Source organism: Oncorhynchus gorbuscha, linkage group LG23, assembly GCF_021184085.1.
Source record: "Oncorhynchus gorbuscha isolate QuinsamMale2020 ecotype Even-year linkage group LG23, OgorEven_v1.0, whole genome shotgun sequence".
Classification (NCBI taxonomy): domain Eukaryota; kingdom Metazoa; phylum Chordata; class Actinopteri; order Salmoniformes; family Salmonidae; genus Oncorhynchus; species Oncorhynchus gorbuscha.
Genome location: NC_060195.1, coordinates 37,497,654 through 37,523,000, shown reverse-complemented (window position 1 = coordinate 37,523,000; position 25,347 = coordinate 37,497,654). Strand labels below are relative to the sequence as shown.

The 25,347-nt window shown below is 42.5% G+C and overlaps 1 protein-coding gene across 3 annotated transcripts; it reads left to right on the top strand.

Moving 5' to 3' along the window:
- Nucleotides 1–1,254: 1,254 nt before the first annotated feature.
- On the top strand, nucleotides 1,255–22,661 carry LOC124011008 (syntaxin-3-like). 3 transcript variants are annotated; one of them, XM_046323913.1, is made up of 11 exons: nucleotides 1,255–1,621; nucleotides 17,572–17,646; nucleotides 17,743–17,842; nucleotides 17,947–18,021; nucleotides 18,114–18,184; nucleotides 18,298–18,406; nucleotides 18,495–18,568; nucleotides 18,635–18,769; nucleotides 19,449–19,559; nucleotides 20,721–20,845; nucleotides 21,518–22,661. In XM_046323913.1, the coding sequence occupies exons 1-10, from the start codon at nucleotides 1,592–1,594 to the stop codon at nucleotides 20,811–20,813; spliced, it is 873 nt and encodes a 290-aa protein (XP_046179869.1). In that variant the 5' UTR covers nucleotides 1,255–1,591; the 3' UTR covers nucleotides 20,814–20,845; nucleotides 21,518–22,661. The 3 variants fall into 3 exon arrangements, with proteins under 3 accessions (XP_046179869.1, XP_046179866.1, XP_046179868.1); XM_046323910.1 differs by lacking the exon at nucleotides 1,255–1,621 and adding an exon at nucleotides 2,527–2,669; XM_046323912.1 differs by lacking the exons at nucleotides 1,255–1,621; nucleotides 20,721–20,845 and adding an exon at nucleotides 2,533–2,669.
- Nucleotides 22,662–25,347: the final 2,686 nt, after the last annotated feature.

Here is a 25,347-nt window from a genome sequence, read left to right as displayed (position 1 = left end):
AGACCGAGAGACTGAAAAATAGCTTCTATCTCAAGGCCATTAGGCTGTTAAACAGCCGTCACTAGCCGGCTTCCACCCGCTAACGCACCTTCGTGGTTGCTGCCCTATATACATAGACTTGGAATCACTGGCCACTTCAATAATGTTTACATACTGCTTTACTGATCTCATATGTATATACAGTATAAAAGTCTACAATATTTTAGTCAATATCACTCTGACATTGCTCAATCTAATATTTCTATTTTTCTTAATTCCATTATTTTACTTTTCGATTAGTGTGTATTGTTGTGAACTGTTAGATACCGCTGCGATTTTAACAGAGATAGATTACATATCTGTGTGACTGTAAATGAGTGAATGTAAGGTCCCACTAGAGGTGGGGCAGAATAGGCTATAAACATCGACCCTGTGTAGGCCTATTTACCAAACAAATGCATGCACATACCCGTGAGTAAATAGGCAGAGACGTGGTGCACATTCCGATGCGTGCAGGCTTTTTCTACGAGAATATCCTAATGAACATTATATTGTCAATGTGGGTGTTTTCACCCTTGGTCCCTTTCAGATAATGTTTGTGAACTCAGTGAGGATCCTTATATTTGTTGGGGTCCAGTGTGAACACAAGCATTTCTAACTCATCAAAAGAGTCCCAGAAGCAAACCGAACTGAAACCATCTCAAAAGGTGGTCTGAGTTAGTTTCGCTTGGATTCCGTGATCTGGATCCTTTTTAAGTTCAATGTGTACACAAAGCTCCCCAGGATCACTTGTCATTATTCCCGCACCACACACTAGACTACTGCAACACTGTTTTTTTTGTTTTTTTACCCCAGAATTCACTATTTTATTTTTTATTTAACTAGGCAAGTCAGTTAAGAACAAATTCTTATTTAAAGCGACGACCTACCAAAAGGCCTCCTGCGGAGTCTGGGGCCTGGAATGAAAATAAATAAACACAGCATAAATATAGGACAAAACACACATCACAACAAGAGGGACAACACTAAATAAAGAGAGACCCAAGACAACAACATAGCAAGGCAGCGACACAACATGGTACATGGTACAACTATTATTATTATTACTTTAAAGATGACTATATGTGAAAACACACTAAAGTTACATGAATTCCACCGAGAAGATGCTTCCCCTTTATAGGACATTGGTTGGCCAACACGCACAGGTAGATATCACGCTGGTCTGGGCGTGGCCCCATACACGACAACTGGACAAGCAAGGAGCCTATCGCGCATGCGTGAGTTCGAATGTGCGTTGTATAACAATTACTTGTGGCGAGCGAGAAATTATGTAGGGTGTACACAATTTGTTTTAATCCCCAGACCGAAGAGGAAGAGATTTAGTTTCTCCCCTAGCGGCCATATTGTATGGACTATTGGTGGAAAAAGCAGTATTTCAGCAGCAAAAGTCATTTTAAGAAGAACCTTGCCAAGAGAGACTTTGGTTGGCGGTGGGATTCAGTTCAACAGCTAGCTGTCCAGCTGGTTGAGGGATTTCACAGATTGGGGATTGTGTTTTTAAGATATAGATTACTATATTTATTTTTTAGCTTGTTTATTAACAGTCGTCAAGATGAAGGACCGATTGGAACAACTTAAAGCAGTAAGTGAGGTCTGGGAAGTGTGACAGGGACACCTTTTCACAGAGTGAGACAAATGTTAGAACCTCCTGTGTGGGCCAGCATGCAAATTATAAGTGGTCTATGCAAGGAAGTGAATCATTCGACAAAATTATTTAACTTATTATTAGTGTTATTAGGCAGTTCACAAGATATTCATCAGCCTATTCGAAACCCTATTTGGACTGCCGCTATTTGATTTGATTACATGGCTACGTAATGAATTACTTTAATTGCGATTGAAAAGATGCATGAGAGATGGAAAAGAGAATCGTTTCTGGTATGCTTTTATTTTTCATCAACTTGGATATTTATACTGAACTCAAATATAAACGCAACGTGCAACAATTTCAAAGATTTTTACTGAGTTACAATTAATATAAGGAAATCAGTTGATTTAAAATAAATAAATTAGTCCCTAATCTATGGATTTCACATGACTGGGCAGGGGTGCAGCCATGGGTGGGCCTGGAAGGGCATAGGTCCACCTACTTGGCAGCCAGGACCAGCCAATCAGAATACGTTTTCCCCCACAAAATTGCTTTATTAGACAGAAATACTCTGCAGTTGTGAGGTCGGTTGGACATACTGCCAAATTCTGTTGGAGGCTTATGGTAGAGAAGTGAACATTCAATTATCTGGCAACAGCTCTGGTGGACATTCCTGCTGTCAGCATGCCAATTGCACGCTTCCTCAACTTGAGACATCTGTGGCATTGTGTTGTGTGACACAACTGCACCTTTTAGAGTGACCTTTTATTGTCCCCAGCACAAGGTACGCCTTTGTGACCATGCTGCTTAATCAGCTTCTTGATATGCCACACCTGTCAGTTGAATGGATTATCTTGTCTAAGGGGAAATGGTCACTAACAGGGAAGCGTATGGAACATTTCTGGGATTTTTTATTTAAGCTCATGAAACAAACACGACATGTAAAGTATTGATGTTCTTGTTCAGTGTCATTGCCTGCGTCTCTCTTGGGGAGATGTTCGTGTCTTGTGTGGCAGTCAGCGAGTGGGGGGTTGAGGACAAGGTAACGGGATCACGGGTGTGTCAAGTGTGCACTGATTCCTGGCGTGCTTCGGGTATTGGAGAATGTGGCATCACGTGGTCAATTGATTTCTAATTTGGGCTGACAGTTGTATGCTTTCATTCCCACCTTTTGTTTATAATCTCCTGTAATTTAGCTGCAGTTGTAATTGACACCTATACTAATTAACAATCAGTAGTGTAATGCAAGGCCTATAGTGGTGAGATTGGTGATTGTTCAACATCTCAGATCCCTTTCCACACTATTAGCCTAGAACTTGTATTGATTATTTAGACATTAACCCACTCAATGTGAAAGCCCGTAGCCTAGTTTCTAACACAAAACAACCCGGATGTAAATTTCCAGTTGAAGAATGTCCGGTTAGCCTTTGGGTGAGGCGCTGCTGATCCACTCCAGCCGTGTCAGATTCTGTTACCATGGCCTTATTGGTGGACAAATATGTGCCATGTTTAGTTTGTCAAATGGTGCCCTGAGTCGTAATCTCCCAGGTACAATGGATTTCTACTGGGAGGGTAAGTAAAGTCAAAATGGTGTGGCAGTTTTAGGGACGGCCATTTACATAAAAACAAGACTGATGGGAGGCCTTGAACATCTGTAGGGTTCTCTCATCTGTTTTCCTTTTAATGTTTAACTTGGTGTGGCTGTATTGTTGTGCTCGAAGCATGAAAATGTCAGCTGACTGGTGCAGTAGACAGAACCGACTACAACAGGAAATGAGGGAGATAATTTCCCTGGACACATATTATATTCAGTCTGGTCTTTGTAGTAACTCTACAGCTAGATCTCCATATAGATTGCCTTCTCTGTACAGCAGTCTGACTACTCTAAAGACATGTTCAGACATGCATCCCTCAGGTACACAGTGACACTCAAAGTTGTTGTCTTGTCTCCCGTAGTATGGCCTTTATGCACTAGTCTCACTCCAGTGCAGTGTCGCCCTCGAGATCAGTCACAGTTATCTCTCGGGCTTCAGTCACAGTAGCCTTTGACAGCAAGGTTGCCTCTCTTACTTCAATCTCTTTCCAGTCTATCCCTCTCTCTCCACAACCTGTCATTCTCTCTCTGTGGTGTAGTAAAATTCACATTGGGAATGGTTCAGCTCTCGGAGAGGAAATGCTGATCCCAAAACAGTTATTAGGGATAGTGTAATCTAATTGGAGCCCCTGTACAACATAAGCATGATCTGTTTGTCTGTAAAGTCTTTCACGGCATTAATGTACTAGACTAGATCCAGGAAGAACATATGGTTGAGTTTAAGCATCGTAGCGGAAATACAATGTGAGGACCAATGAAACGGCTCCATTATGATGACCCTATAGATCAAGGACCAATCGAAGTATGTCTATAGACGAATGATCAGTGATGCAGTGCCGTTGTAAAGACTGTCTAGTTATTTACCCTGTTACAGGGGAAGTATGCAACTAGGCATACCTCGAGTTACATATGCATCAAGTTACATATGCAGAATCTGAAGCCTCTAATCACAAAGGCAAGTGGAGTTGTAAATCACAAGACCAGTTTGCTGTTTATGAGTCTGGTTGTGGAAGTTTTTTATAACCGATGACTAAGGGGAGAAAGAGAGACACTCCCTCTTAACCTTGTGGTCTCGGTGTTAAACTGATGCACAAGATACTCATCACAACCCTCTCTCTCTTTCACACATTTTATTCCCTCTCTTCCTTGTTTATGCTAAATGAGAGCGACTAAGTGAGAAGACAGGAAGGAAACGAGTGCTTAGTCTTATCTCACTGCCGCAGCACTACCACTGTGTGAAAGAGAAAGAGACTGTTTGTGTGTTTTGACAAGGCATGCGGGTGTGCCATGTCTTTACGTGTATAGTGCCAGTGTAAATCACAAGTGTGTCGATATACAGCTCTCTCGTTGTAAAAAAATATATTAAAAAATAAAATTTAAAAAAGATCCTGATGAACACTGTCCTTTCCAGTTTTAGGATTTTAAAAACGGACTGTATTTGTTTTGTGTCAAACCTGTATGGGATGTGATTGACAGGGAAATTAACTGACTCGGAGACTTGTGAGAACTTAAGCAGCCCTGTCTTGACTTAGACCAGGTCCCGGCTTCCCGATAGCGATTGAACTTACAGGCTGACTACACCGCTCGCGTGTGCAAGCATTGCAAAATACATTTAGAAATCTATGTTATTCAATTATTGCACCCACACTGCTCGCGTGCGCCAATGATCGTCTGCGTTGCCAAGGGCTGAAATGGAAGTCGGATCTATTTCTGACACAGATCGCACTGCAAGTCCTGCCTTTCCTATCTCCTCATTGGTTTATAGAAGCAGCTACCCACGCGCCATCTCCTCATTGGTTATACCCATGTGGGTGACTGAAAGACGAACGAGGTCAGTGGCAGTAATGCACCTAATTTATGAAAGTTGCCAATCGCCATATAAAGTGAAGTTGAGAAAAAGTCTGGAAGGAGGAGAGATGACTAGAAAAGATTCGGGTTGACCGTTTTATGTGTGGATTAATTGGCGGATTAGAGGACCTAGCTAGCTAAATTGCTGTAAATATTTAATGCTTTTCGACCTGTCCCCAAATTTAATATTGGTTCAGAGTTTGTTTTGGTATTTTAACCTGCGTGTCGTGATCGCGTTTGGTGTGGGGGGACAAAATACATTTATGCACAATGGAGCACGCACGCAGCTGGTTTGGGTTCCGTGTTAGGCTTACGAGTGTTTTTTAAGGATGGATCTTTTCTACAACGGCCGGAGATGTAACGTGCGTTTTTTTCTCTCAAAACACAGCGCAGAGAGAATGGTTGCTAAGTGCGTTGTTGGAGAATGTGTCTATTGATGGGATTGAAAGGGCGCTGTTCTCGGCTCAGCTTTCTCCAGCTCAGATGGTTATAAACTGATTGCGTCTTAAGTTTCTGAATTGTGCGGATCTCTTTTTCAAGTTCTCTATTGCACCTCGCCTGAACAGGTGTTTTTCTTTCGCCTCCATCCATATCTTAACATCAAAATTATGTTACAAGAGCGATATTACCACCTACAGTAGCAAATATTGAGGTGGCTTATTCAGAGATTCTAGAGTTAGTTTGTATCAATTGCAAAGACATTGCCAACTTTGGATTTGTAGTGAACTTTGTATTTGTGGTCAACTTTGTTCTGAAGATCAATCAAATGTGTAAATATACATCCCTTTTTACATCAACAGATGTCACAGTACTTATACAGAAACTCAGCCTAAAAACCCAAACAGCAAGCAATGCAGATGTAGAAGCACAGTGGTTAGGAAAAACTCCCTAGAAGGCAGGAACCTAGGAAGAAACCTAGAGGAACCAGGCTATGAGGGGTCGCCAGTCCTCTTCTGGCTGTGCTGGGTGGAGATTATAACAGTACATGGCCAAGATGTTCAAACGTTCATAGATGACCAGCAGGGTCAAATAATAATAATCACAGTGGTTGTAGAGGGTGCAACAGGTCACCTCAGTAGTAAATAGGCTTTTCATAGCTGAGCATTCAGAGGTCGAGACACCGGGTGTGGTAGAGAGAAAGTGTGGGAGAGTCTAAAAAAGAGAAGGTCCGGGTCAAGGTAGCACGTCCGGTGAACTGGTCAGGGCTCCATAGCCGCAGGAAGAACAGTTGGAACTGGAGTAGCACCACAACCAGGTGGACTGGGGACATCCAGGAGTCATTAGGCCAGGTAGTCCTGAGTCATGGTCCTAGGGAGGGAGCATACTTAAATTCATACAGGACACCAGATAAGGCAGGAGAATTACACCAGACTTAATACTGACCCTAGCTCCCCCGGCATATAGACCAGGGGTTCTTAACATTTTTAAGCCTGGGACCCAAATTAGAAAGTCTGTTTTCCTGGGACCCACGTTTATGAAAACATGCAACTATATGTAAATATCGGAACATTTCATTGCTCTTATGCAAGCCTAAAACAAATGCAATATAGACAAATAACAAATATAATAATATAAATGGCTATTCATGTTTATTTTTGATCACACAAATGTAGAGCAGAAAACACATGCGCGCACACACAAACCTAATGAGCGTGTGTGTGTGTGTGTGTGTGTGTGTGTGTGGTTGATGATGCTTCAACCAGCATGTCTATTCTGGGCCCAGTTTTTGATTGTGCAACCCTGAGATCTTGCTCAGCATGGAGTCTGTGTCTGTATGCCAGAGTTGAGAACCATGACTCGCATAGGTATGTGGTGCCAAACTGTTTGCCTCAAAAAGCATCTCGCTTCAATTAGTTTATTCTAGTTCAGAATAAAAATTGTTACTTGAATTTTAACAGCAAATGTTCCAACTTACACTTGTTTTCACCAATCATTTCTACAGTAAGATGTACAGTAGGCCTAATCTTTTTCATCTTCATATGTACTGTTACTTAGTGTTGCACACAACCAAAGCAAGCTAGCAAGCTACTTATAAACGTTAGCTATCTAGCTACAGTGGGGCAGAAAAGTATTTAGTCAGCCACCAATTGTGCAAGTTCTCCCACTTAAGAAGATGAGAGGCCTGTAATTTTCATCATAGGTACACTACAACTATGACAGACAAAATGAGAAAAAAAATCCAGAAAATCACATTGTAGGATTTTTAATGAATTTACTTGCAAATTATGGTGGAAAATAAGTATTTGGTCAATAACAAAAGTTTATCTCAATACTTTGTTATATACCCTTTGTTGGCAATGACAGAGGTCAAACGTTTTCTGTAAGTCTTCACAAGGTTTTCACACAATGTTGCTGGTATTTTGGCCCATTCCTCCATGCAGATCTCCTCTAGAGCAGTGATGTTTTGGGGCTGTTGCTGGGCAACACGGACTTTCAACTCCCTCCAAAGATTTTCTATGGGGTTGAGATCTGGAGACTGGCTAGGCCACTCCAGGACCTTGAAATGCTTCTTACGAAGCCACTTCTTCGTTGCCCGGGCGGTGTGTTTGGGATCATTGTCATGCTGAAAGACCCAGCCATGTTTCATCTTCAATGCCCTTGCTGATGGAAGGAGGTTTTCACTCAAAATCTCATGATACATGGCCCCATTCATTCTTTCCTTTACACGGATCAGTCGTCCTGGTCCCTTTACAGAAAAACAGCCCCAAAGCATGATGTTTCCACCCCCATGCCTCACAGTAGGTATGGTGTTCTTTGGATGCAACTCGGCATTCTTTGTCCTCCAAACACGACGAGTTGAGTTTTTACCAAAAAGTTATATTTTGGTTTCATCTGACCATATGATATTCTCCCAATCTTCTTCTGGATCATCCAAATGCTCTCTAGCAAACTTCAGATGGGCCTGGACATGTACTGGCTTAAGCAGGGGGACGCGTCTGGCACTGCAGGATTTGAGTCCCTGGCGGCGTATTGTGTTACTGATGGTATGCTTTGTTACTTTGGTCCCAGCTCTCTGCAGGTCATTCACTAGGTCCCCACGTGTGGTTCTGGGATTTTTTCTCACCGTTCTTGTGATCATTTTGACCCCACCGGTGGAGATCTTGCGTGGAGCCCCAGATCGAGGGAGATCATCAGTGGTCTTGTATGTCTTCCATTTCCTAATAATTGCTCCCACAGTTGATTTCTTCAAACCAAGCTGCTTACCTATTGCAGATTCAGTCTTCCCAGCCTGGTGCAGGTCTACAATTTTGTTTCTGGTGTCCTTTGACAGCTCTTTGGTCTTGGCCATAGTGGAGTTTGGAGTGTGACTGTTTGAGGTCTACTACTATGAGAGAGAGTACTCCCTTGTTTCTGCATATCATCTGTTATAAAACGACAACAATGTTAGCTAGCTGACTTTTCCAGTGTTGAAGCACTGTTTCCTGAAGCATTCTTCCCTGTTCTGAAATAACTCCCTGGGTTTACCGTCATGCTATGAATGTTTGGTCAGGATGTGTCTTTTTTTAATTTGTTAGTTTTGAGACTCGTTACTTAGCACTTCCCCGCACAAAATAAATTGTGGGCGCTCCTTGTTATTTCTCAAAGTTATGAAACCAAGAGACGAAGAAATGCAATCGCGTTTCACCGTATTCGCGTTTCATGACAATTGCGCTCAGCCAGAAATGTGGCTGGCTTGACTTATTTGATGGCGAGTGGGAATGACAAGTCATTGGCAGACAGCGCATCATCTGCTGCTGAACGACAGCGTTGCAGCGTGTGGTGCGCGGAGTGATCTTCAAGAACTGATCTGGTGAACCGGCGAAACACACGGGCATCTCCCTCCCACTCGTGCAGCTGCCAAACTGACACCACTGCTCAGCAGAGAGCGCAATGAAAGCACAGTTGCACTTGGCCAAATCAATTCCAGTAATGAATGAAAGAATGATACATTTACTCTAACGCATCGCAACCCACCATTAACAGGTCTGCGACCCATACTTTAAGAAAGGCTGACAAATCGACTATTGCAGCATAGATACCGGAAGCTGAGACGGGGGGTTGGGGGACACTGTGTCCGTCTGACGATATCCCCAGGACAGGGCCAACCAGGCAGGATATAAGCACAGTCCCCACACCACTAGAGGGATATCAACAGACCACCAACTTACTTCCCTGAGACAAGGCTGAGTATAGCCCTCTCACCGCATGAGTCTGAGGGGGCGCAAAACCGGACATGAAAATCACGTCAGTGACTCAACCTACTTAAGTGACACCCCCCTCCTAGGGACGCTGTGGAAGAGCACTAGTAAGCCTGTGACTCCGAGGCAAAGAAATCCCAGTCGAGAGATGGGAGCCGGCCAGGCAAACAGCAAGGACGGTTCGTCGCTCCAGTGCCTTGTCATTCACCTTCGCACCCCTGGGCCAGACTACACTCAATCATAGGACCAACTGAAGAGGTGAGTCTTCAATAAAGACTTAAAGGTCGAGACTGATTCTGCATCTCTCACATGGATAGGCAGACCATTCCATAAAAATGGAGCTCTATAGGAGGAAGCCCTGCCTCCAGCTGTTTGCTTAGAAATTCTAGGGACAATAAGGAGGCCTGCGTCTTGTGACCGTAGCGTACGTGTAGGTATGTACGGCAGGACCAAATTGAAAAGATGGCTAGGAGCAGGCCCATGTAATGTTTGTAGGTTAGCAGTAAAACCTTGAAATCAGCCCTAGCCTTAACAGGTAGACTGTGTAGAGGCTAGCACTGGAGTAATATGATCAAATGTTTTTGGTTCTAGTAAAATATTCTAACATCCGTGTTTAGCGCTAACTGAAGATCACTTTGTTTCTTTGGAACCTAGAACTAGCATCTCTGTTTTGTCTTGAGTTTAAAAGTCAAACATTTTCCACCATCCACTTCCTTATGTCTGGCTTCCAGGTTAGGCAATTGTAGTGGTTCAGCATGTTTCATTGAAATGTACAGCTGGGTGTCGTCCCATAGCAGTGAAAGGTAACATTGTGTTTCTGAATGACATCACCAAGATGTATAATATATAGTGAAAACAATAGTGGTCCTAAAACGGAACCTTGACGAACACCGACACTTACAATTGATTTCTCAAAGCACAAACCATCCACAAAGACAAACATATCTTTCTGACAGATTTCTAAACCAGGCAAGAACTAGTCCATGTAGACCAATTAGGGTTCCAATCTCTCCAAAAGAATGTGGTGATTGATGGTGTCAAAAGCGGCACTATGGTCTAGGAGCATGAGGACCGATGCAGAGCCTTGGTCTGACGTAATTTACCACCTTCACGAGTGCAGTCTCAGTACTATCTATGATGGGGCCTAAAACAAGACTGAAGTGTTTTGTATTCATTTTTTGTCATCAGGAAGGCAGTGAGTTGATGTGCAACAGCTTTTACATTTTCCTTTTGAGATATAGGCCAATTGTTTATTTTTTATTTTTTTTTACATTTTCCGGGTCAAGGTTTGGCTTTTTCAGGAGAGGCTTTATTGCTGCCACTTTTTTAGTGAGTTTGGTACACAGCCAGAGGATAGGGAGCCGTTTTATTATGTTCAGCATAGGAAGGCCAGGAAGTAGCTCTCCCAGTAGTTTAGTTGGAGTTCAGCTGGAATGCTTAGAGGCCATGACTATTTTCGTGAATGTATCAAGAGATATAGGATTTAAAAACTTGAGTGTCTCCATTGTTCCTGGCAGTTCTACTAGTACAACAGTTAGTTGTAAAAGCAATAGCAAAGTTGACTAAAGGTAAAACTTAAGTCAAAGGATCTGGTCGAAGTAAAAGTTTTAATGAAGTGCTTCCGAGGTACAGGGTAGTTATGTCAAAGAGGCTTAAATGGATGTTAGCCTATAATAGAGGCTTAAAAGGATGTTAGCCTATAATAGCCTTAGTGGCTAAAGAGCAAATGGCAACCAAAAAGCCTTGCAGCTAAAAGGCAAAGGCCTGTAGAGCCAAGGCCAATGGCAAGTGATGCTTCCTGAATCACAAGATTATATAGTCAATTTACGTTCATTATTAGACGTTAGTTGATATAAAACTGATGCAACTTTAAATTGAACACTAAAAACAGACTTCTTGAGTTCTGCTACTTTTATAATGGGGTACATACATTTGAATGGAATCACTTTTTGACAGCGCCCCTTTTTGAATTGAACGAAACCTTCCATACACATTTGCCCATTGTTGAAGTGCTCAGAAAGTTACGTTTTGACCTGAATGCCAAAATATTCAAGAGATAAAGGTGCTCGAAGTTGACCCATTTTGCAAACCCCAACTGACCATGACTGAGACGTCCATGTTTTAATCACTGGAAAAGACAAACGGTTGATGTACACTACCATTCAAAAGTTCAGGGTCACTAAGAAATGTCATTTTTTGAAAGAAAATCACTTTTTTTTTGTCCATTTAAAATAACATTGAATTGATCAGAAAATAGTGTCGACGTTGTTAATGTTGTAAATGACTGTTGTAGCTGGAACCGGCAAATTTAATGGAATATCTACATAGGCATACAGAGGCCCATTATCAGCGACCATCACTCCTGTGTTCCAATGGCACATTGTTAGCTAATCCAAGTTTATCATTTTAAAAGGCTAATTGATCATTAGAAAACCCTTTTGCAATTGTTAGCACAGCTGAAAACTGTTGTGCTGATTTAAAGAAGCAATGAAACTGGCCACCTTTCAGACTAGTTGAGTATCTGGAAATCAGCATTTGTGGGTTTGATTACAGGCTCAAAATGGCCAGAAACAAAGAACTTTCTTCTGAAACTTGTCAGTATATTCTTGTTCTGAGAAATTAAGTCTATTCCATGCAAGAAATTGCCAAGAAACTGAAGATCACGTACAACACTGTGTACTACTCCCTTCACAGAACAGCACAAACTAGCTCTAATCAGAATAGAAAGAGTGGGAGTCCCCGGTGCACAACTAAGCAAGAGAACAAGTACATTAGTGTCTAGTTTGAGAAACAGACGCCTCAAGTCCTCAACTGGCAGCTTCATTAAATAGTACCCGCAAAACACCAGTCTCAATGTCAACAGTGAGGAGGTGACTCCGGGATTCTGGCCTTCTAGGCAGAGTTCCTCTGTCCACTGTCTGTGTTCTTTTGCCAATCTTAATCTTTTCTTTTTATTGGTCAGTCTGAGATATGGCTTTTTCTTTGCAACTCTACCTAGAAGGCCAGCATCCCAGAGTATAATAATAATAAAATAGTTTTATTGTTTTAAATGATATCTATATTTTCCAGTGATTTTAAGAAATGGATGTCTAATGGTATGGTGGGAGTATGCAAAATGGGTCAACTTTGAGCACTGTTGTGTCCTGAATGTTTTGGCATTTGGGTCAAAAAAGTAACTTCTTGACCACTTCCATTGGCAAACATGTATGGAATGTTTTTTGTTTAAATCAAAAAGGATGATGTCAAAAAGTGGAGGCTCCTCATAGGAGGAAGGGGAAGAACATCCTACTCAGTGAATTTCAGGCTTTTTTTTCCATTCAGTATTGTTGTAATTGTCATTATTACAAATACATTTAAAAAATCGTCCGATTTAATCTGTATCGGATTTTTTTTGGGTGTCGGTATCGGGGTTGAAAAATCATAATCGGTCGACCTCAACTCTATACTCAATATATTCACATGACACCAAATAACTGATTAAAACACATTGTTTTGCGATGGTCTACAGTAACCTCAACAGCACCCTCTGGTGTATCACTTTGGTGTAGCCGGAGGACAGTTACTTTCTGTCCTCCTCTGGGTACATTGACTTAAATACAAAAGCTTGGAGGCTCATGGTTCTTAACGCCCTTCCATAGATTTACACAGTAATTATGACTTCCGGAGGACATCCTCCAATCTAATATCTTGTCCATCCAATCAAAGGATTAGAGAAGTAATCTAGTACTGAAAGCATACGTTACAGCCAGTTAGCACAGCAGTGCATAAAGTGTGGTAAGTAGTTGACTCAAAGAGAGACAGAGAAAATAGTTAAAGTTTTGAACTAATTTGTTAATAAAAAAAAAATGAAGGAGAAGCAGCAGAGGGGTAGGAAGGGGGGGGGGGTTTAGTTTACCTTTCGCTTACTTAGCTAATGCAGCTAATTTTGTATACTAAACAACCAGAGAGGAATGCTAGCTAGCTGGCTATGGCTATCCAACACCGCAAGCACAGATCAATTTTCTTTTTGGCCACATACACATATTTAGCAGATGTTATTGCGGGTGTAGTGAAATGCTTGTGTTCCTAGCTCCAACAGTGCAGTAGTATCTAAAAATCCACAACAATACACACATCTAAAATAATGGAATTACGAAATATCTAAATATTATGGAAAATAATTCTGGGCAAATGTAAGGAATGACACACAAAAAAACAAAATACTGCAAAGCTGTTTAGGAGCTAGAAGCAGAGCTGCCATGTCTGTCGGCGCCATCTTTACTGATAGAAGATTGAGACAGATATTTCACTGCCCATTGGCCGGCAGTGGGAGAAGATGAAAGGAGACTTATTTTAGCTGACATTCTGCTAATTTTCTCATCAATGAAACATTTGATCTCAATACTGTTTTCTGTTCCAAAATCTACGATCTCTTGAAAAGAGTGGACCAAGTTTTGTGGACTTTACTCTTTGCCAAAGTTTTTAAAAATATAGTTGTTTAGAAGGAATGCAAAGGCGACTTGAGTTATTGCACACGTTCCCTAACGGAAATATGCGAATATTTACTAGAATGCGCCTAGCTCGTTCGTGGCTTTGCCCGCCACCTTGCCTGTTCTACCCACTAGGACTCATTATTTCCCATTTGAAATGATGTGCTGTGGTCTATATCTTTGTTTAGTTATGGAAATATTTGCTGCAGCTCTTCCAAGTCTAGGGAAGCTTTCAGTTTTATTAATTTATTGCCACCATGGCCTGCCGGTATAACTGCTAAACTGCATACTGTACTACGTGATTGTACAAATGGATTGGTTGGTGGGTTTACTACAGCGTTAGTTAAAATTGGTTGACTAATGTGTTAATATGGTGACAACTATGTCGGCTGTGAAGGTTATGGTGTGAAGGTTTGGCTTGGAGAGGTGTTTGCACCTGGTCACAGACAGCTGTTGTGTTGTGCATTCAAGTCCACAAGCAAATACAAAAGGTGAGAGGAGGAGAGCTTGTAGGTGCAAGATGGAATTATACAACCAGCAAAGTGATGAGCCTAAAACTATCGATGTTACATTGAACTGGGTGAATGGAATGTGAATGACAGTCATCCAATATGCTGTAATAGAAATAAATCCATGCTCATAAAAAAAAATCTTGACCAACACTGCCACTGAATTCAAATGTTTATAGTACAGAGATTGACATTCAGCAGTTAAGAAAGTTCAAGGTTGGATTGTCACGAGTTCCTGAGGCCTATAACTCTGTGTTCGGTCTATACTTCCGAACTTAAGTTGTTGGAGCGCTTACGCATGTTATAATTGTAAGCAGAGAAATGACATCTGGGTTGTCGTCTTTGGCCTTCGGATCGGCCCCCACGGAGAGGAAGGAAGAGGGGGGTGAATCTCTGCTCGCGCTCTCCTTTCCTGTAAAAGGATGGGGAAGCATTTGTTCTTATTTTATTCTCCCAAAACCCAGTTATATAATGCCCCAACTATTTTAGAGTGCTTGCTCTCACTCTTTTCCTCCCCATCTCCCACTCGCCATCTATCTCTATTCGTCTATCCACTTACCTACCCACCCACCCTGGGGTCCATAATTATTGACACCCTTGATAAATATGAGCAAGAAAGACTGTATAAAATAAATAATAGAAAAACTGAGCTATTATTGTATGCTTAATTTTGGGGGGAAATTATATTATACTAACACAGTTGCTCAGAGAACGACATTGTATACATACAGTTGAAGTCGCAAGTTTACATTCAGTTAGGTTGGAGTCATTAAAACTAGTTTTTCAACCACTCCACAAATTATAGTTTTTCAAGTCTGTTAGGACATCTACTTTGTTTCCAACAATTGTTTACATATTATTTCACTTATAATTCACTGTATCACAATTCCATTGGGTCAGAAGTTTACAGGCACTAAGTTGACTTTAAACAGCTTGAAAAATTCCAGAAAATGATGTCACTGCTTTAGAAGCTTCTGAGGCTAATTGATTTGAGTCAATTGGAGGTGTACCTGTGGCTGTATTTCAAGGTCTACCTTCAAACTCAGTACCACCTTACGCTTGACATCATGGGAAAATCAAAAGAAATCAGCCAAGACCTCAAACCTCTACATCTGGTTCATCCTTGGGAGCAATTTCCAACCGCCTGAAGGTACCACGTTCATCTGTACAAACAATAGTACGCAAGTATAAACACAATGGGTCCACGCAGCCGTCATACCACTCAGGAAGGAGACGCGTTCTGTCTCCTAGAGATGAACGTACATTGGTGCGAAAAGTGCAAATCAATCCCAGAACAACAGCAAAGGACCTTGTGGAGATGCTGGAGGAAACGGGTACAAAAGCGTCTATTAAACAAGTCCTATATTGACAACCTGAAAGGCCACTCAGCAAGGAAGAAGCCACTGTTCCAAAACCGCCATAAAAAGCCAGACTATGGTTTGCAACAGCACATGGGGACAAAGATTGTACTTTTTGGAGAAATGCCTCTGGTCTGATGAAACAACAATCGAACTGTTTGGCCATAATGACCATCATATTGTTTGGAGGAAAAACAGGGAGGATTGCAAGCCGAAGAATAACATCCCAACCGTGAAGCACTGGGGTCATCATGTTGTGGGGGTGCTTTGCTGCAGGAGGGACTGGTGCACTCCACAAAATAGATGGCATCATGAGGCAAGACAATTGTGGATATATTGAAGCAACATCTCAAGACATCAGTCAGGAAGTTAAAGCTTGGTCGCAAATGGGTCTTCCAAATGGACAATGACCCCAAGCATACTTCCAAAGTTGTGGCAAAATGGCTTGAGGACAACAAAGTCAAGGTATTGGAGTGGTTATCACATAGCCCTGACCTCCATTCTATAGAAAATTTGTGGGCAGAACTGAAAAGGCGTGTGCGAGCAAGGAGGCCTTACAAACCTGACTCAGTTACACCGCTCTGTCAGGGGAAATGGGCCAAAATTCACTCAACTTATTGTGGAACGCTTGTGGAAGGCTACCTGAAGCGTTTGACCCAAGTTAAACAATTTAAAGGCAATACACTCAATTGTATTTGGTAGCATGTAAACTTCTGACCCACTGGAAATGTATAAAAGCTGAAATTAATTATTCTCTCTACTATTATTCTGACATTTTACATTCTTAAAATAAAGTGGTGATCCTAATTGATTTAAGACAGTGAATTTTTACTTTAATTAAATGTCAGGAATTGTGAAACTGAGTTTAAATGTATTTTGCTAAGGTGTTTGTAAACTTCCGACTTCAACTGTTCCTAAGAGCCATGTTTTTAATACTTGGAACACTCCCCTTGCGACACTGAGCCTTTTAATAAAATGTTTTCTGAGATTGGAGACTACTTTCGGCAGGATCTTAGACCAGTGTTTCCCAATCCTGGTCCTTCAGTACCTCCAACAGTACATCCTTTTTTTTTATTGTAACCCTGGACAAGCACACCTGTTTTAAACTTGTCAAGTAATCATAAAGCCCTCAATGAGTTGAATGAAGTGTGTTTGTCCAGGGCTTCAACAAAAATGTGTACTGATGGAGGTACTCGAGGACCAGGGTTGGGAAATACTTTCTTAGACCATTCCTCCATACAGAATATTTCCAGGTCTTTGATATCATTTTGTCTGAGCTTATGGACTGCTGCCTTCAATTCAAACCATGTTTTTTTTCGATGAGGTTCAAGTCCAGAGACTGAGATGGACATTGCAAAATGTAGATTTTTTTTTTTTTTGTGGTCCACTAACCATTTCTTTTGTATTAGTGCTTAGGGTCATTGTCTTGCTGGAAGGCCAAGTGTCAGCCTCCTAGCAGAGGCAACCAGGTTTTTGGCTATAATGTCATGGTACGTGGTAGTTCATGATGCCGTTGACCTTAAGGCCTCATGACCAGTGTAAATCAAAATGGACCATTCCTGGTCTAGAATATCCTATCCGCCAATCAGGGCTGTATATGTAAATATTTTTACATTTGTATCAATGCACCCACACAATCAGAATGAGCAGTTCAATGGCAAAATGAAGCCCAAGAAAGAAATTATCAAATATATGGATTTGGAGTTAAATTGATTGCATTTAAAAATAAAAGATGGGGGCTTTAACCCTGTTCTGGGCCCAGCTGATGATATAGCCTTGTAATAAGTCTGTTTACGTGTTTATTTAAGCAGGAGAGGTCAGCTAAGAACTGGTTCTGTTCACTCCTCAGCCCTGTCCTCGCCCTTCACAGTGTCAATATCTCCAAGCCTTGTGGTCTCTGTACTCATGACGTCAGTGTGTAGTGTGCATATACTGTGGATCCACTGTTTGAATACAGTACTGATATTGCCTTCTGCTTTTCCTCTTAGACATGTGACAATGACGATGAGGAAGTGGAAATTGCTATTGACAATGCAGCTTTTATGGATGACTTTTTCTCTCAGGTGAGTTCATTTTTCCCAAGTGTGTGACTGTGTGCGTGTGTGTGTGTGTGTGTGTGTGTGTTTGTGACTGTGTGTGACTTTTTCTCTCCGTTTCAGATTGACGACATCAGGATCAGCATTGATAAGATTGATGAGAATGTGTCTGAAGTCAAGAAGCTCTACTCGGTCATCCTGTCTGCCCCCACATCAGACCAGAGTAAAACATACTGCTTCGGCTCCCTCCCTTCCCTCTGTCTTTGTTGCCTGTTACTGTCAGTGTGTGTTTTTTAAAATGTGTATTATTTGCGTTTTGTACTTCAGAAACACAGGATGACTTGGAGGCTGTCACCAACAACATCAAGAAGATGGCTAACAACGCCCGGAACAAACTCAAAAGTGAGTCCCTCACACATGATACGGCACAAACAGACTAAATGCTCATTGGTTAATACGGGTATAGGTGAGTACTGATGTTGATTGGTTCTCAGCCATCGAGAGGGATCTGGCGTCTGAGGAAGAGGAGAGGATTTCAGCCGACATGCGGATACGCAAATCACAGGTCAGCCTCCGAAAGTCCTTGTCGAACCCTGTGCCGAACCATCAATGTGACCATAGAAATGAATATCAAACCATTAGATTGTTACGGCTTGTGATCCTGTCCTGTCCTCCCAGCATGCAGTGCTATCCAGGAAGTTTGTGGAAGTGATGACCAAGTACAATGAGGCCCAGGTGGACTTCAGGGAGAGGAGTAAAGGACGCATCCGGAGACAGCTAGAGATCAGTGAGTTACAGTCTTAGTTTTATATACACACAAATGGACCAAAACCCTATGTGTGTTATAATAGTGAAATGATCCTCGTGTTTCTCAGCTGGAAAAGCCACAACAGATGAGGAGCTGGAAGAGATGTTAGAGGGGGGAAACTCTGCTGTCTTCACTTCAGGGGTAAGAAAGTGTTTTAGTGTGTGTGTGTGAGTACGCACGCACGAACTAACCACCTCCTCTCTTTAGATCATGGACTCTGGGATCTCGAAGCAAGCTCTCAGTGAGATCGAGGCGCGACACAAAGACATTGTGCGTCTGGAAAGCAGCATCAAAGAGCTGCATGACATGTTCGTAGACATCGCCATGCTGGTGGAGAGCCAGGTACACGTCTCGTTCTCCGATCCGTCTATTCAGTCATTAATTGATTCCTCCATCCACTATTTCATATCTGCATCTCTAAACCCTACTGTCCTACTGTCTTTGTTTCTGTCTTGTTTGCGTCCTCGTTCCCTGTCTGTCATCTGTTTTTCCTTGATCTTTTCCAGTACCCTCTTCCCTTTCTCCTTCCGCAGTGCTTTTTTTCCTCTCTCCATGCTTTGGGACAGAAGTTCCCTGTGTGTGTGTCCATCCATCCATCTGTCTCCCTCCCATCACTCATTCATCTTCAGTAGGAGTCTACATTCTCAGTAAGAGTCACATTTGATTCAACATCTTAGTAGCCTACAGTGGTCTGAATCACTAAAGCCACGTTGGAATCCACCCAACCCAATACGGTAGTCATCACACAACTACATATAATCTCTGTAACACCTGTATCTCATTGGTTGTCCTATGCTTTCCGAGGGAAAGCCGTGTGCGAGGTAAGCGTCGTCTTTCTAATATAATCCTCTTTGTGATGTTTTTGTCTCTGATGTATTCAGTTAGCGTGCAAAGTTTTGTATTTGTTCTATATCTGTATACTCACTGTGTGTGTGTGTGTGTGTGTGTGTGTGTGTGTGTGTGTGTGTGTGTGTGTGTGTGTGTGTGTGTGTGTGTGTGTGTGTGTGTGTGTGTGTTTCAGGGTGACATAGTGAACAATATAGAGGTGCAAGTGTCTAAAGCTGTGGACCACATAGTAGTGGCTAAGACTGAGACCAAGAAAGCCATCCAGTACCAGAGCAAAGCACGCAAGGTACTGCACCCCGTCCATCAGCTAGAACCGCTATCTGCCTGAACCTAACCTACTGTGCTACTGTGCCTGTTTCTAAGAAGCTTCTGTGCGGTTAGCCTGAGCTGTGCTCTACCATTATTCCTTATGGTCCAAGTACCTTACAGGTTATTTGCCGGGGTAGACTGGCTCTGGCACCCAAAACAGCCAAATACTCCATCTAAAGAGGTATCGCTTCTTAATTGCGCCACAGTTCTAGAAACATACACCCCTTTACTTTCATATCACACCAAAAATAATTTCACCAATGCAAAATATACACTACTGTTTTAACCTGATTTAACACAGTTGCAGCCAACGGTATTTTTGCAGTCTTCCTCCGTTACAGGTTTTCAGAGCATACCAGATAGCTAATTAGGACAGGTAGTCCCTCTGTCTTCTGTCCGTCTCTCTCTCCCTCTTCTCTTTCCATTCCTCTGCACGTCTCTTTCCTGCAATGTCCTGCCCTCTGCCAGGGTGGAATAATTGACAGAATTGAGAGCAACATGGACCAATCGGTTGGCTTCGTAGAGCGGGCGGTAGCTGACCCTAAGAAAGCCGCCAAGTTTCAGCAGGATGCCCGTCGTGTGAGTGGCTATAGAAACACCCTTGTCCCGCCCCCTGGCCCCTGCTCCGTTGACCAGCCTCTATTGGCCTGACATCCTAAACCTTGAATCATCCTCCTCCAGATCTGGACCAATAGGAAAGAGGAGATGGATATATATATACACTGTACACTTCTCTGGTCGTTCTCCATCTCTTTTGTATTTTCCACTTCCTTTCTAGCTGTATATAATCTCCTTCTTTCAACAGTAACTACAGTTTTATGTATTTCGTCATGTTATTTATGATCACTTTATGCAACATTTAGCTCTTGAGTCATGCATGTGTTTTTAGGCTGTTTGAAAAGAGATGTTGTCGCTTTGTCCAGGAGTACGTGGTGAAAAGTAGACATGACCCTTTCTCTACATAAAGTGTTGATTGTAGTCGGGGCTTGATAATCATCTTTTCCACCCTACAGGGGAAGAAAATGTGTTAATACTGGTTACTGCTGTTCGGGAGTGGTCACGATAGTGAACACCGATTTTTCTCAACAGAAAACATTTTGTAAAAGTGGTTAAACAGACACTTAATTGTTTCCCACAGAAAAGGGTGATCATATTGGTGATTCTGATTATCGTGCTCGCCATAGTGGCTCTGATTATTGGGTTGTCGGTGGGATTGAGTAAGAAGAATTGATGGAAGGTGTCTGAATAAGAGTTGTGTAAAGGGTGAGTAAAGCAGGGGGGGGGACTCTGGGGTGTCACAATGGGGTGCGGTGCGGGTGGATCTGGAACTTTGGCTGTTTCCATTTTCCTTCGACTCTGGGTGTGAAGGTATTTAAATGTTTAGGCGTTCATGCTCCTTGGCCTATTTATGAGGTGTGTTGGCGCTATCTCTGGGTGTACTGCATGTCTTATCTGAACTTCCTTCGAAGCATTTCACAAGTGCACTTGTTGCTTTTGGTAAGGGTTATGGTCCATAGAAATAGCATTATGTATCTCTATGGCTGTGTCACTGGTTGACACTGTGTATGTGTCTCCCAATGGTGTCTTTGGGCTCTGTGTGAATGTGTGGGGTAGTATATGTGGGTCTATGTTTCTCATTGGGGTATTTGGGATTTGTAGTGTGCCCTGTTTGACTGTAAGTGATGACTCACTGTGTTATGATGGGCGGGAATGTCACTTGCTGTCAATCGCTGACTCGTATCAGCCAATAGAAGCTCTGCATCAAAGAGCCCCGGTTGATCAGAATTGCCTGATGATTGACAGTGCATGATATTCCCTTCCATGTTCAGAGCTTCATTTCCCTTGGTAATTCTGTCTGTGTATCACCGCCACATTTATTACCTTAAGTACTGATGTATTTGTTCTCTCATGTTTGTTTTTTCTCCCCCTCTGTAGAAGACAATCATTATAGCAGTGGTCTGTACTGTGCTTGCTGTCCTCATCCTCGCCATCATCCTGTCACAGACTGTAGGGTAATAGAGGGACCACGGCCCCCACCCACCCAACTATCTTCATAATCACTCCATTTTGCCCACCTCCAGCTGTAACGGCAAAGGGGGGGATGTAGACTCAACCGATCACTTCCATTGCCCTGGGATCCTCCCCCTCTCTTACTGTATGTCTGACCGATATAAAAAGGCCCAGCTGATCAGCCCGGATGGTGTCTTCCCTGAGGTGGCTGAGAGGATGAGCATCAGCTGGGAGAGAAACAAGAGGACCAAAACTGAGCCTCTGATAATGCCAATAAAAAGGGAATCTTCAGTAATGTATATCCTTACCCTCACACAACTAAATGGACACCATGCAACACTTCAATGACATTCTCTGAACTGCTTTCTATGTATCCAGTAATGTGATTGATCTTGATCCACACTGAAGGGAATCCATGACACGTCTCTCATTACAAAAAAACATTGACTTAATGTATCCCTGCCACCATCCGTGCCTTATTGTCTTGCCATGATGAGCCTCCAAGCTGAAAGGTAGCCAGCCAGCCACAGCCTTCTCCAGCCCACAGAGGAACGTTGACCTCACCATATCACATGATATGTACTGAGGATGGAAACCAGTGGATTTCACTTCAATCTATGTTGAGCAATGTGCATGTGTTTGATGCCGCTTGAATAGTGTTTTTAAAACTCCTAAAGCACACCTAACCTCTAAGCATTTGGGTGAGATATGAGTCTAATATCTGATTTGCGCCTAAGCCTCTTTTTTTGCTTTTGCTGTCCGTCCAATTTTAAATTAATTTCCATACCTCAGACACTGTGGCCAATGGCAAGGCTTTAAATGAGACAAGATCTCAGTTACGTACTCGTGTCCCCTCTCCTTCTCAAAACCAATTGGAGGAGAAGGTCTGTGGGAAGGGACTTCTGGCTTTCTCCTCCAATGGGTTTTTAGGAGGGAGGGAGGACACATGGAGTATGTAATTGAGGTCATCCCTGAGGGTCTGGATATTTCAAGACCGTTTTAAATGTAATAGAACTTCACTGTAGTATTATGGTGGATGCCAGAGATTTTAATGATGGAATAAAATGTTTAAAAAATACATTTTGGTTAAGACTGCTGGTGTTGTGGTTCATGCTGCGTTGTGCAATACTGAGTTGACAGACTTGGCACATCTGAATGATGGGTTACACAGTCAAACTATCCCACATTCAGTGTGAGTGAATCATTGACTGGAGGTGCACATTTCTCTGAAAACCTATCACCATGAATAAATGTACCTGCTGTATTGGAATACAGTAGTTAACAAGTGGCAATGACAGCAGCACCTAGAGTCTGGTTTAAGGTACTGAAGTAAGTCTCACACACCCTCATTCTTGAATTCACTCAAACAGGCCTGTACTGACACGCACACACACACTCTCCGCTGACCCTGCTCTCTCCTGTTCACTTGGTTCTTCATTCCCTTTAACTGTCTACTATGGGATGGTGGGTTGAAATAGGTTGTCTGTGCTTCCATTGGAGTTTGGATGAGATGCTTACAGTCCTTCGGTTTGAAGGGAAAATGTCTGATTGAATTTCACGTTTGCAAAATGATCTACGGATAGTAATTCAGACCCCTTGACGTTTACGTTACAACCATATTTAAAAAAATCCCCCATCAACACACAATACCCCAAAATGACAAAGCAAAAGTAGGTTTTTAGAAATTTTAGCAAACGTAAATGTGACAAATTAATACATGTGTTGAAGCACCTTTGGCAGCGATTACAGCCTCTGGTCTTCTTGGGTATGACGCTACAAGCTTGGCACACCTGTATTTGGGGAGTTTCTCCCATTCTTCTATACAGATCTTCAAGCTCTGTCAGGTTGGTTGTGGAGTGTCGCTACACAGCAATTTTCAGATGTCACCAGAGATGTTTGATCGGGCTCTGGCTGGGCCACTCAAGAACATTCAGAGACTTGTCCCGAAGCCATTCCTGCGTTCTCTTGGCTGTGTGCTTTGGGTTAGTTGTCCTGTTGGAAGGTGAACCTTGTCTGAGGTCCTGAGTCCTCTGGAGCGGGTTTTCATCAAGGATGGCTGTACTTTGCTCTGTTAATCTTTGCCTCCATCCAAACTAGTCTGCCGCTGAAAAACATTCCTACAGCATGATACTGCCGCCATCATGCTCCACCATAAGGATGGTGCCAGGCTTCTTCCAGACGTGACACTTGGCATTCAGGCCATTGAGTTCAATCTTGGTTTCATCACACCAGAGAATCTTGTTTCTCATTATCTGAGAGTCTTTAGGTTCCTTTTGGCAAACTCCAAGCAGGCTGTTGTGCCTTTTACTGAGGAGTGGCTTCCGTCTGGCCACTCTACCATAAAGGCCTGATTGGTGGAGTGTTGCAGAGATGGTTGTCCTTCTGGAAGTGTTTCCCAATCTCCACAGAGTAGCTCTTGAGCTTTGTCAGTGACCATCGGGTTCTTAGTCACCTCCCCGACCAAGGCCCTTCTCCCCTGATTGCTCAGTTTGGCCAGGCAGCCAGCTCTAGGAAGAGCCTGGCTGGTTCCAAACATCTTCCATTTAAGAATGGAGGCCACTGGGTTCTTGGAGAGCTTCAATGCTGCAGAAATGTTTTGGTACCCTTCCCCAGATCTGTGCCTCTACACAATCCCTTAATTCTCATGACTTGGTTTTTGCTCTGACATGCACTGTCAACTGTGGGACCTATTTATATAGACGGGGGTGTGCCTTTCCAAATAATGTCCAATCAATTGAATTTACCACAGGTGGACTACAAGTTGTAGAGACATCTCAAGGATGATCAATGTAAACAGGATGCACCTGAGCTCAATTTCAAGTCTCATAGCAAAGGGTCTGAATACTTTTGTAAATAAGGTATTTATGTCTAAACTGGTTTTGCTCTGTCATTATGGGGTATTTTATTTGTATTTTATATCGCCTTTATTTAACCAGGTAGGCTAGTTGAGAACAAGTTCTCATTTACAACTGTGACCGGGCCAAGAAAAAGCAAAGCAGTGCGACACAAACACAGTTACACATGGAATAACCGAACAGAGTCAATAACACAGTAGAAAAGTCTATATACAATATACTACAAATGTAGTAAGATTAGGGAGGTAAAGCAGAAAATAGGCCACAGTGGAGAAATAATTACAATTGAGCAAATAAACACGAGTGAGATTTGCAGAAGATGAATTTGCAAGTAGAGATACTGGAGTGCAAAGGAGTAAATAAAATTAATAACAGCATGGGGATGAGGTAGTTGGATGGGCTATTTACAGATGGGCTATGTGCAGTGATCTGTGAGCTGCTCTGACAGCTGATGCTTAAAGTTAGTGAGGGAGATATGAGTATCCAGCTTCAGTCATTTTTGCAGTTAGTTCCAGTCATTGGCAGCAGAGAACTGGAAGAAAAGGCGGCCAAAGGAGGAATTGGCTTTGGGGGTGACCAGTGAAATATACCTGCTGGAGTGTGTGGGTGCTGCTATGGTGACCAGTGAGCTGAGAAGCCGGGGTTTTACCTAGCAAAGACATAGATGGCCTGGAGCCAGTGGGTTTGGCGACAAATATGAAGCGAGGGCCAGCCAACGAGAGCATACAGGTTGCAGTGGTGGGTAGTTTATGGGGCTTTGGTGACAAAACGGATGGCTCTGTGATAGACTGCATCCAATTTGCTGAGTAGAGTAATGGAAGCTATTCTGTAGATGACATCGAAGTCGAGGATCGGTAGGAGAGTCCGTTTTACGAGGGTATGTTTGGCAGCATGAGTGAA